A 13,666-nucleotide genomic window follows, 5' to 3' on the forward strand; every position below is an offset into this window, starting at 1 on the left:
AAAATTTTAACGGCTGAGAGATTTTGGTCTGGTAGTGTCGCCGTAAGGATGGCCCATGGCGCCTGACGGCGATCTGCGCTTCGAGGCGGCAGCTGAAAAGCAAGCAAGCTGAAAACTTCCACATTTCAGGCTCTGTTGACCCAGTAAGTCATCAGAGAACAGAGAACTTTCAGAAGAAGTCGGCATGAGGAGTTTATTCGGACATTTTGTAATGAAAGAACATGCGGGCAGAGTTGCATTTCGGGCCGGACCCGACCGCGGGGGGTCGCGACAGGAAAAACACCTTGGTTGGAAACCTTAATGGGCAAGTTGGAACATGCCCAAGCTGTTAAACAATTTCTCAGTTACTCACTTGTTGAAAGCCATCAAAAGCCACCTGAAGTTTACAAATGGTTTTCAACACGGAGGTGTTTTTCCTGTCGCGGCGCACACAGATTTTTTTTTAATGAAAGACGTGCGCGCAAATTCGCCGAGTTGTTTCCGTGACGACTCGGCGAATTTGCGCGCACGTCTTTCATTACAAAATGTCCTTAAACAGTGGAATGTCCGCATAAAGTCCTCATGCCTGCCTCTTCTGAATCTTCTCTGTTCTCTCACGACGTCCTGGGTGAATTAAACCTTAAATTAGGATGTTTTCAGGTCGAAACAGGCCGACAACGGTGCCTGGAAGCGCTGCACGACATCCCGCTCCGTGGGAAGTCCTTACACCGACAGAAACACCCCATAATCTCTCATCAGCCGTTAAACTTTTCACCGAAAACCAGCTGAATTTCTCCAATAGTGTCCATTCGGATATTCCTCACAGGTCCAGAAAAAATTTTGATAAAGCAACGCGCGCCGTCTGGAGCAGCGTGTGAAACAAAGGAATTCAGCCGAGAGGGCTGGACCACATCTCACTCAAGGCCTGCCCACAGGGAAATGACGTCACCGACACGCGTGAAAAAACTCACGCATGCGCACGAGGTTTAAGCATGATTGGTGTAATCGCACGTCATTCAAATCCATATAGTTAAAAAAAAAGTGTCGGTTTCTTATCTAATAGACCTTATATGCACAATTTCAAGATGACAGATGTATAATGTGAATGTGTACTTTATAACTCGAGAAAAAAAATGACTGTATGACTATATTGACTATATCGAATTTATGATCACAAACGCAGTCACAAATGTGCCAGTGAGCGCAGTGTTCATTGCCGTCGACATTGATGGGTAAGATGGGAACATTTGGGGGTTGCTCAACTGGGCATGTACCAAGCAATGTCTGAAATTACATGAACGGCTGTGGGAGGGAAGAAAACAATGCAGCGGGCGAACATAAAGGAAACCTCTCAAACTGGAAAATAATTTTCTGTTAGTGAGGTTTGTAGAGTGAGTATATCTGACAGAAAACGACAAGCTGGTTTGGTGAGCGACTGTCACAAGACATAAAAAAAAAAAAACAGTATCATAGCTTCTTCCTTTTCTGGGTAAGTGTCAGAATGTTTTTACAATGTGGCACTGCCGATGGTTCTGCAGTTTAAGTAGATGCTTTGTGCACTGGTCACTGTGAAAGAACAATGGAATCCCAGACATACTCGGAATCAGTCACAGAGGTGGGCAATTTCAGGTCTATTTGAAATGAATACATGGGTGGGACCAGCTCTGTGTGACATCATAGTCACTAGTAATCCAGAGCAGATGTGAGTTGTGAAAGTCAAATCTTGGGATTATTCCAAAAACAAAACAATACAAGTCCTCTTTTGCATGACTCTGTGGTCAGGTTTTGACATAAAGTGACAGATGCTTTGCATTTGTTTTACAGGGCCGCCCCATCGTAATCTGCAACAAAGAAGATTACGAGACGATAAACAACGCCAGCCGCACCATCAAAGTGCCTCACTGCGTGGACTGTCTGCAGGGCATCCTGAGCGTCATCCCGCTGCAGCTGCTCTCCTTCCACCTCGCCGTGCTGCGAGGTTACGACGTCAGTGCCCACGCTACACGTTATATACACGTGTACCATTTCAGATATATGTTTACATACACCTTGGCTAAGAACGTTCAAATCATTGTCACCAAGTGCACACTGTGTTTTACCAAATAATGTGTGTGATATTGCACATGGGAATTATTGGTGTTAACATTTCAGCATGACATAAATATGAAGGTCAAAGGTCAAGATCAAATCAAGGTCATTGAATAGTGTGAAAATAGTCTTTTACTAAATAACTTCAAAATTAGGAGCGCTAGAATAATAATTTTCTTTTAAATCAATAGTTAAATAATTCTGGAACTCTTGTGTTTTTGGGAAAACATTCATCTCTGACCCTTTAAATGTCAGTTGTGAATTCTGATTGGGGGAAAAAAAAAAGCAAGAAACGCTGTCTCATCTCCGTATCACTGTGTCACATGTAAAAGTCGGTTTTCTTGATCAGTCAGACTTGATAGCATCTTGTCACTTGTTACTCATTGATACGTTTTCTCTATCTGACCTTCTTGCAGGTGGACTGTCCGAGAAACTTGGCCAAGTCTGTGACGGTGGAGTGAATCGATCCATTCACCATCTTACAGATGCCTCAGAAACACCTGCACAGACGGGGGGGGGGGGGGGGGGGGGGTTGTCTGGATGCAGATACCAAGTCTCTTTTGTGTCTTTAACGTCATGACTCTTTATAATGCAGTCTTTTACTCAACAGTTATGTACCTCTGTGTTGCATAATATCCTTGTAGGGCAGACGGTAGCCGTGATGGTCAGAAGGGTTTGTCAGGTGGCAGGGCGTGGGCTGACACACACTGGCTTTTACAGCTCTCTCTCTTACATGAACCCATATCAGCTGACAGAAGTGTTTGCTACGGAGCTAAAACTACTAATGGTTGTTTATGTTCACGCTCCATACCTGAGAACATCGTCATATGTTTACTTCTCCTCACAGAGAATGCCTCTGAGCTGCTGGTGACTGACAGTTTGGTGTTTAAGACCTTTTTTCTATAGTGCAATAATCTGTAGCTTAGATGGGATTTACTTTCTTTGGCAGCTAATCATGTGAAGTGTCTTTAGGTTTTAAGTAACTGGCGATCTTAAATCATTCCAAGCTGTAGACCGTCTATTCAAAATGATTTCAGTCTGTAAAATCTGCTTCTGTTCTTCTGGACTTGTTTCTGAGCACAGCATCATCAAACACTGACATAAGTGATTATTAGGGTATGAAATGTGCTGCATTTATGTCGATCACAGTGAAGAGCTTCTGTAAGGGTACACAAGAACAAAAACGGGCCTTGTTTGCTTGTTTTAAGATACTGTTGATTGTACTGAATATCTGTTGGCTTTTATTCATCTTAGTTTTCGCTAAGTCCACATGTTCACAGGTTTTTTTTTAGAAATTGGGTTTTGTTTAGCCTTAATTAAAAAACAAAACAATCCCATTTACAACACGTTTTAAAAATCTCCATCCATATGAAATTGCAAAACATGTCGACTGCTGGCAAGAGCATAAACAGGTAGTGATATAACCTTAACTGTGCAGCCATGTTGCCTAGCAGAAGCCTGGCGCAAAAAAAGGCAAAAACACCATTGTTCTTGTTTACATGTAAACACTGAAAGAGTTTCTGAAAATCTTCACCCTGGAAGGAGTTTAACAAAAGCTCTTTTCAGTGACCTAAAACTCAGTTTGTGTGTGCATGGTATGCCAAAACACACAGGAGAAGAATGTTACATTTTCCAACATACCTGTGCACACGTGGACAGGACCTAAGTGACTCGTGTTTTAACCTCTCTTTCCTTTGTGTTAGAGAGAGAGCGCTGAATCTGAAGAACGGTAAACTGAAGTCATTTAATTGAAGTTTCTGAGCAGAGTTGCACACAGTTGCCAGCTCACGCAGTGCCGCTGCCACCACCGCTGCCGTCACAGCACTGGGACCATTTGTAGCCGTTTGGGTTTTTTGTTTTTTTGTTTTTTGCCTATTTGTTTGTCTTCTTTAGAAAGCAGTTTTATATTATTGAAGTCAACCTTGACTTTTAAATGTGAATATTATCTGAAGTGTCCCGCCGAGTCATAACTCTACACATGGTTTTTGGCATTTGTAAACCAAAATGCACATATATGTTTATCCTGTAGGGGTTGTTGTTCTGTCACTTAGCTGCATATAATAACCGGCTGAACTGGAAAATTATAAATGTAAAAGCTTACATCATTTTTCCTCGGTTGTTTTTAGTTTGCATCTAAAACACTTGATGCTGACTGAATTAATGGACTTAGTTGTTGCGTGAGAATGGCGGACTAAACACACAGCTGCAGTTTATCCCGAACCTGAGCCAGGTTAAACCACATTTAAGTGACAGAACAATATTTTGTAGCCGGATATGTACTGATTCCGTTATGCAGCGTGCATGTTGACGTCTGATTTGAAAGTTTTGAGGTTGTCTACATCCCCGATACTGAGAAACATTGAACTTGCTTTTGTGCTCAAGCCTTAATCGCAGTTTTGTTTTTCCCTTCTGTCATTGTGCTTTTGAGTCGGTGAACTGGACAGTGTTGTGACAGGTACTTCTGAAACCCACAAACAGAACTGTAGTAGATTTCTTTCCTGGAAACTTTGACAACGTCACTGCAATAAATTAGAGCAACATCTGTTGGAAACTTGTTACAAAGGCACTATTTATTAGCAGAACTGATGCAATAAAGTGTCAAGTAATTTCTCTTAAGTGCCTGTGTTTTTTTTAATGTATGTTTTGTGATTACACCCACAAGCTGTAGTGGAATTGAGTGTTAATCCCAGGTGTTAAAAGGCGGTCAAAATTTAAATGTAAAAAAAAGTTTTTTTTTTGTTTTTTTTTTTTGGTCCAGTGCTTACACAGGGTAAGTTAGAATGGCTGTTTGTTACAAGTGCACCTATAAATATTAAACGCTAGTGTGAAATTGTACATCAGCTTTCTCTTGGGAGTTGACCTTTGACTCTGGGACCTTAAAAATTCAAACTCACTTGTCAAGGTGACACAGAATCAATATTATGGTATCAGTGAATTCAATCATTTGCTACTTGCATTGAAACAGCTAACATTAAATTTTAAGCTTTCAGACAATTCGGAAAAGAATGACAGTCAATAGTTTGCTGTGCCAAGTATCTCTGAAATGACACTTCCATCCCCCTGCCCCTCATAAATAATTGGGTGCCATCAGTATGTTGTGACCCCATGAATGATTGTCCAAGCTTGTACACCACACATGACCGAGACGACATGGCTGGTACTGACCTAATCTGCAGGAATCTGTTTTGAGTAATCGACCTCCCTCAGGTTCAGGACTGTGTGGACTGGGACCTCTGGGGTTAATATATCTATAAAAATTGTAAATTGCATTGACATAGTTCACTACCCACCTCCATCCTCCAGTACACTTGGAGGCAGTACGACACTATAGTCTACAGTACCAAGTATCCAAGTTTGCCACAGAGATGGAAAAACTGGAGTGCTGGCTGCCAATATGACATAGGTATCAAGTGTGCCACCATGAGGAGTCATCATCACTCAAAGTGCTCCGGAATAGTGCATTCATAGTACTTCCTACAAATGCATTTGATTAAAATACACACACACACATATATATATATATTTGTTCCACAAATGGCCAAGAGGGTGCAGGTTTTCTTTGCAACCACCCACTCCACCAGGTGGTTTCACTGATTAACTGATTCCTTCTGCTAAGAGTGATAGTATTCAGTGAGATCACCTGGTGGAGTGGGTGGTTGCAAAGAAAACTTGCACCTTCTTGGCCCTTTCTGGGAGGAGTTCGAGACCTCTGATTTAAACACTGCAGAATGTTGCATTGATTGTTGCGACTTGGCTCATTTAGTGATGTTGGTGCTGCCTCCTTGGTGACGTAAGACCGCACATCAAGCCTCTGTTCTCTACATTTGAGTCTTTTGTTTCAGTTCTTGTACCTTATTTGTCACAAACACTTGCCCTTTATTCCTCAAACTGATTTTTTTTTTTTAACCTGTAATTACTAAAAATTGACAGGAAGAGACAGCAGAAGAACTAAAACAATTGGAGAGGAGCATCCAAAATGTTTCTTTGATTTGCTTAGTCACCACAGAAACCACATGGAAAAAAAACTGCTCCCATTAAAGAGAAGGAAAAATATAAAAGATTGACAGAATCCAGTGAGAGCATGGCACAAATTTATGTGTAAAATATTTTAAGTTCTGATGGAGAAAATGAGCAGGCTTGGGACGTTAAGTGTGTGTATTCAAAGTACTTTTTGATTTACACATAATCTGCCATCTATTGGGGAGAAAATAGAAAACAACTCACCTTTCTCCAAGTCAATCTACACAGCTTGAAACTGGAGATATACGAGGGCAGGCTGAAAAGTTCTAAGGCTTACTATAATGCAGTTAATGCATTACTCTTTCATGGGGAGCCTTAGAACTTTTCAGCCTACCCTCGTAGATATATGTGTGTGTACACATACATACATATACAGCACTTCATTTTGTCAGCCAGTAAGGAAAGAACAGATCAAGGAGTTGAAGGATGCCTGGCTCTTTTTAAAACCCAGTCTGGTGCATAAAATATCAATACGATTGTGTGTTTTGTGGTAAAATAACATTTTTCTACATATTGTTGATGTAATTTTGTGTCATGCCACAAAAGGTCACAAAATTTGGTGCTTATACCATAAAATACAGATGACACTTCATGTCATACAGATGCAAATGAAGTGTCTAAAAAAAAAAAATGAATGACTCCAGCTAGTTCGTGGTTTAAAAAGAGAACTGACCTTGACATCTAAAAATCTTTTATCATACATTGCATCATTTCACACATCTTCCCCACTATGAGGGAAAATTTGTTGTAGCCCATATTCATTGAAGAAAATAAATCCCAAACAATTTGTGACATCTGATTTCATTGTTGGGTGTGTGGGGTGTCACTTGTCATGAAACACTAATACCAAATATGTCCCATTACAGTTTTATTTTAAATCCTTCAAAACATTTAAAGTAAAAAAAAAACAAAAAAAAAACTTTGTCAATATAAAAGAAACTTAAGAATTGTCTTTTGTTGCCACCAGTTGTCTTTGTGCGTGTTAAATACAGTAGATCTGGTCACAGGTTGCTCAGGAGGAGGACAGAGGCCACATGTTGGAAAGAACCTGTGCAGAATAACCACCGAGTGTCCATAAGGCACACAGTGTGCCCACGATGCGTCCACATAATGAAGTGAGCAGGCACCCGGTGGGTCGGACGTTACCACACACAGCTGACAGGCTGGATGGCGCCACGTGCACGCAGGCCCAGGTGGCTGTGCAGAGGTGAGGCAGAGCGTGCCGCACCGAATAAGCAGACTTACTTTCTCTGAAGTACAGAGGAGACCAGATGTTTGAGGTTTGTGATGAAGGCCACGTGCAGCAGCAGCAGCGTTCTCCTCGGAAGCATCTGCGCTGGTTTGAGTTCTCACGCGAAACAACAGTGGTGACCAACTTCATCCTGAGGAAGGCATTGACCCTCAGCATGGCAGAAAGGGAGGAAGACAGACTCGTGATCAAAGTGAGGGCAGCTTTGAGGAAGATTTCGTTACACTGACTGAACACAACAAGGAGCTTCAGTGCAGCTTCTGAATAACTACAGAGGAGAAACAGAGCTTTTAACAAAGACATTGTCCAAACACCAGCACACCAGCTCATACTGAAACCAAAATCCTTCACCACAGCTGCTTTGTGGTGTCTGACTGATTGCACACCTCCTAACAGCTGTTTTCTGTCACCTTAATTGATGCAGTCATGTGACTTTGGTTCTGATTGGATTTGTGCAGTAACAGATGGGTCAGGATGGACACATTTTAAAGAAGAGTGGAAAGAAAGTAAGCAGTGGTAACAGTTAGTGACTTAGTTAGTTAGGCATGGTCTTGTGATCACTTCACCATGTCAAATGCCAGGTTAAGCTAAAATGTTCATTGGGACCTTTCCTGCACCTTGGTCGATGTCCAGATGGGTAAGTGGAAGAGTTATGGTCAAGCCTTAACTTTGGACGATCCCTTCATATAGGTTAAGGTTCAACTTTGGTTTCCTGTTAAGGTCAAAGGTCAACTACACAAAGTGTTCATTGGGATACACCTGCATACTGGGAGATGTCCAAGTGGGTCAGTGGGTGTGTTAAGGGTTGACACCCCCTTCCCACACACACATGCACACCTCATTTTCTAAACCCCAAGTAAACTAAAGTAAAAAAATAAAATAAAGTCCAAATGAATTTGTCCAAATATATTCACTACCTTTGAAGCAGACAGGCAAAAGATGTGCATTTTTGTGACGAAAGCATGAAATTTGGCACACATATTCTAAATTAACTAATGCTTATTTTCAGATGTGGAGGCATCTTGAAGCAGACCTCTAATGACCGACAGGGTTCAATGAAGAATTACACAGGGGTCAAAATTTAAAAATGTTCCAATCATATTGAAAGCGATACCATGTTATATGTCTGATCATAATGATTCCATAAAGGTAAAATTTAGACTGTCCTTGACTAAATGCTCTGGAGTTACAGGGTAACCTTTACTGAAAACACAGTTTTCAATTCACCCTATTGACGTTTCAAATCCTGCAAAACTTCGAGAGGTCACCGTGCTCCGAGATCTCAGTAACATTGAGAACTGCACTGAGATGCTCTGATCACGTGGCACTTTAACCGCTGCACACAGACAACACCATTAACATCGCAACATAAATCTATTTTTCGATTGTGCCTAAAACTCTCATGAATATATGCTCTGGGATTATAGACGTTGTTATTGTGTTTATTTTATGTAAACATGCGAGAGTCACAGGCTGTCTCTCCGTTATTTTCAATGGGAGCTGCTGTGAGCTACACTCGCTTCCTGATCATGTTGTTCTGGGGGAAAGTGAAGTTTGCTCTTTAACGTCTTATTGTTCTTTACAACACTGTTTGTCCTCTTTGTTTCAGACTAATATATATAATATGTCTGAAATTTGGTTTGCGTTTATTAAATTCCACGCAGATTAAACGTAGCAGACACGGATCATTTGTTATAACTGTTTTAGCAAGTTTTCAGGGTATCATGAGCAGTCTCTTATTAACGTGATGAAAAGCATAAAAAATTTACATTTTTGTAGTATAATATTCATTTACAATTGTCATTTCTGGCAAGGGATTATGGGATATGTCAATAGGGCTAAGTTACAGCAGCGCGCTCATAGAGCGCAAACCTCCACCAACAGTCGTTTCCAGGTCCACAAAATTTTACCTTGGGAAAAACTTTCAAGGTCAAAGTCCTGTTAGAAGTGACTTTTCATAAGTTAAATTACATGTGATCAAATGTCAGGAGTATGTACTAGGGGAGCTACGACCACTACCTTTGCACCCCCAAGGACTAAACCAAACCAACTTTTTTAGGTTCCTTAGATGACCCCCAAACACAATCAGGATGTTCCCAAAAATAAAAGCTGGCCTCAAGCCAGTTAGCCAAGATGGTGTCCAACATGGCTGCCACAATGGGGTTTTTCACTAAAAACACATTTAAACAACATATAAGGGTGATTCTTAGACTACGGGCATTTATTATGTCCTTTGATCATATTGTATGAAAAACAGAAAAAAGGGGAAATTTCACACTTTTATAGTTATCTTTACAATGAAAGTGTGTTAAGAAATTTGTTCTAGTAGTCTATGATGACTTTTTCACCTTTTTTCAGCATCATTATATGCAAATATTGCCGTTTTGTGCTTGTCCCACACCCAGACTTTTGATCTTCAATGATAAAATGAATGGTAAAGAAACATTTTTTCTAATGTTTTAAAATATCTCTGAATAAATATCAGTAAAATAATCAAAACATAATTGGGGTATTTAATGTCATACAACTGTTGTGATTTTTTTTTAAACAAAATGTAGTTGTCCCACACTATTGCCGTAATTTCCACCACAACACTAATGTCCCTTTAAACAGTTTGTATGAAAGATTGTTTGGGTAGTTTCTATGGATATAAACAGTGACATCAGAGCACATGTATATAGCGCCAAATCACAACAAACAGTTGCCCCAAGGCGCTTTATATTGTAAGGCAATGGTGTGGTGGAAATTACATTTACAAGGCCAATAGTGCCCGTAGTTAGAGAATCACCCATTAACAACTTAAATATCACAGAGATTCAATGTGAAGGCCATTGCAGGTCGCAGCAAACTCATTTGTGCCTAAACTAAATTCATTCATGGTTTAAGATTCAAAATGGTGTCCAAAATGGCCACCAATAGACCCTTATCATTAAAATACATAATAGGAAGTTGTTTTTATGTTGTTTAAAGGTGTTTAGTGAAAAAAAAAAACCCTGTTTTGGTGGCCATCTTGGACGCCACCTTGGATAACTGGCTTGAGGCCAGTTTTTATTATAACATCTTGATTGTGTTTTAGGGTCATCTAAGGAACCTAAAAAAGTTGGTTTGGTTTAGTCCTGGGGGGGGGGGGGGGGGTGCAAAGGTAGTGGTCGTAGCTCCCCTAGTAATGTATTTAGTTCATGCATATAAATCAGTTTGTTTTTTGTTGTTGTTTTTTTGTGTGTGGTGTTGTCAGGGTTTTTTTTGGGGTGGGGGGGGGGGGTTGTTTTTTGTTTTTTCAACTTTTTCAGTTTCTGGATTCTTTTGCAGATAATATTCACAGAACATTGGTTATCCCTGCTATACAGAATTCGTCATTGCTTTTTGGCACTTGGTTTTTGACTGACAACTGAAAGATAGACAAAGAGGCATAAAATTGGAACCTCCATCCAATTTTGGTGGTGTAGGTAAATCAATAACAGAAAAATGAGAGTAATTGAAGCACTTTTGATTGAGATATAATGCAAAATGTACATGAAATCGGCTTTTCAATATTAAATTCAAATGTCCACAAAATCCACAATCCGGATCAGCTCTGGATCAAACTTGCAAAAGTTAATATGAAATGGACTCAGTGAATGAACCGGCACGTGATGTTGGACAGACAGAAGGCGTGAGACCAGACATATTAATTCAAATGGCCACAAAATCTATAATCTGCGTCAGATCCAAATCAAACATAATGCTCTCAAATCCGAAAGAAATTAGACCTGAAAATTAATTCAATAATATGTATATGTCACAGACATAAATGAGCAAAGCTCTTCAGCACCTCACCATGTCATTTAGGTCCTTCAGACTTTTTTCAGCAAAATGGTTCTTGGGAGCATGAGTATGGCTAAAACCTTTCAGATCCCCCGCCTTTTTAACCATTTTTCTTTATTTGCCTCTCACATGCCTGGATGCTCCGCACCATCTAACCATGTCATTTAGGTCCTTCACACTTTATTTTCAGTATATACTTCTGTGGAGCATTAGCATGACTAAAAACCTTCAGCTTCACACCTCCCCCCCAGACCCCCCCCCCCCCATTACAACCCTCTTAACCCCCTACTGCTTTAAGCATTCTTTAATGTAGATGTAAATTAATATTCAACCTTTTCAGCTAGTTGACAGTAGGGTTGTACAATATGGCCAGATTATCGTATCTCAATATTGTCATATCAATATGATATACGATATGACTATGATTTGGCACAAAGTGCAGCAACAGTGAAAATTAAACACTCTTAAAACAGTAATAATACCACACTCATTTTGCACTCATCATAAGGTTAGGATACTGTGCCCTCCATAAATATTGGAACACTTGGTATTTCACACATTGTACTTTGTTTATGCCATTTAGAATACAAGAAATACAAAGAATAAACATTTCAAAAATTATGTTCCTCAAACTCGAACTGAAAGCAAATCTCTAAAATGTAAATAACAATCAGTTTTAATGCCAGTTTTCTTCAGACAAGTCAGGGGATGGAAACATGAACATTTCCAAGTCACTGAAAATGTCTTGGACTTTATTTACATCAATTATGAAGAAATACAAAAGTTTCTTTCACCAAAACATCAAATCTAGGGCTTGCATGTCAGATGTACTTTCTGGCAAATTGTAGCTGAACTATTGGGTCTTCTTTTAAGAAAATCCTCATCTACACCACTTCATCAGGAAGCTGGATTTTTAATTAACTTATATCAAGTTGTAGAGATTTGCTTTCAGTTTGAGTTTAAGGAAGATAACTTTTATATTTATTTATCTAAAGTTGTATCACTGGTGTGTCACTCAGACAGCAAAATTAAGAGGTTATTTAAAAATAAGTCCTTCAGAGAGCAAAATTAAGAGGTTACGCAGGTTTTATATAGAACAGAGGAGGAGTAAATTACCTATATTTCTTTCAGCCTGAGTGTCTTCATGTTATATCTCTTGAATCAACAGCTGCCTGCTCATTTAAAATCACCGGAGAAACACGTATATACAAGGTAAGCCGAATTAAAGGAGAAACGCCGCTTTTAACAACCTGGACCTCATTTCTGGCATAAAATACGGTAGTTTACTCACCAATATGACTTTGGTATCATTAGGAGTCCGTAGTCAAACATTTTTCTTCTTCTACTAAGGTGGATTAGAACTTTTTGTGGTATACAGCACCAACTACTGTACAGGAGGGGCCTCACAGTCAATATGTGTCACTGATTTCAAAATGCAGCTCTTTTCAACCAGACGTGTGGTGCCGTGACATGTCAATCATCTGTGTCCAATCAGATTTCAGGGGAGTCCAGTGCAACCCTGGCCTCCACTATAGCTCCACAAATGTGTTCAACATTTGACATTTCCTTTTTCAGTCTCAACTTGCCACTCAATTCCCGCGATATCCTACGAGATCTCGTCTCGTGGGATCCAGGAAGTGTTCAACATTTGACATTTCCTGTTTCACTGTGGACTCAAAATTTGGCACTTCCTGTTTTGGACTCCCTGTACCATGAGCAAAGCTTCATGCCACTGTGCATCACTTTTCTCGTATTAAAGATAAGGATTTTTCCAATTTTCCAAGATTTTTCCTAACTTTGTCCTTTGACCCATGACCTTGAAAATTCAATATGTTCTTGATTATCAGGATATGAATCTTCAGTAAAAATTTAACAATGATATATGAAAAATTGTGGGCTCCAGGCTGTTCAAAAACAGACAAACAAAGAGGGGCAAAACATAAACTCTAACTTTGTTGGCGGAGGTAAAAATACAAGGAGTCATCATCAAATCTTCCATTGCTTGCATGCATAAACCCTTAATTCTGGTCAACTTTGCAACAAATTTCTTGTCAAAGTCAATTTTTTGCTTTGAGGACAATCAGAGGTTCTTTGTCAACCACATGTCCTCAAACTCTCATTCATGCTAAGAACGATTAACACCAGAGTGCTTTTCCAGCAGATTGTCCACATTTCTTGAGGATCAGATAGTCTAATATTTTCCAAGATAGCTCACTTCATTTGTGCATGTGACATAATCCAACATACAACCATGTGGAATTAGTTATACAGTGCTTCTTCTCTTTTTGTTTTTTCCCCGTCTCTGGGAGTGAGTGGGGTGCAGTGTGCTGTGTGAACCCAGTGATCCCAGTGGAAACATCAGCTAACACTCTGCTACACACAATAAGAACATTCAGACCGCACGATATGTGTCTATACATGAAAACCATGCAAAGCACATTTAATGTCAGTTATTTCAAATATGTACACTAAATTGTGGCCACTCATTGCACAGAGGCCGAAAGCTCATTTGTGTTTTACACAATT

At 39.8% G+C, this 13,666-nt stretch overlaps 1 protein-coding gene across 1 annotated transcript in view; it reads left to right on the forward strand.

Moving 5' to 3' along the window:
* The window catches only part of LOC117510295 (glutamine--fructose-6-phosphate aminotransferase [isomerizing] 1-like), a 43,600-nt gene extending 38,917 nt beyond the window's left edge, over nucleotides 1-4,683 (forward strand). The window contains 2 exon segments of the mRNA XM_034169947.1: nucleotides 1,804-1,965; nucleotides 2,484-4,683. Coding sequence (XP_034025838.1) covers nucleotides 1,804-1,965; nucleotides 2,484-2,528 — 207 coding nt within the window. The 3' untranslated portion in view covers nucleotides 2,529-4,683.
* The last annotated feature ends 8,983 nt before the right edge of the window (nucleotides 4,684-13,666 follow it).

This window comes from Thalassophryne amazonica, chromosome 5, assembly GCF_902500255.1.
Source record: "Thalassophryne amazonica chromosome 5, fThaAma1.1, whole genome shotgun sequence".
Classification (NCBI taxonomy): domain Eukaryota; kingdom Metazoa; phylum Chordata; class Actinopteri; order Batrachoidiformes; family Batrachoididae; genus Thalassophryne; species Thalassophryne amazonica.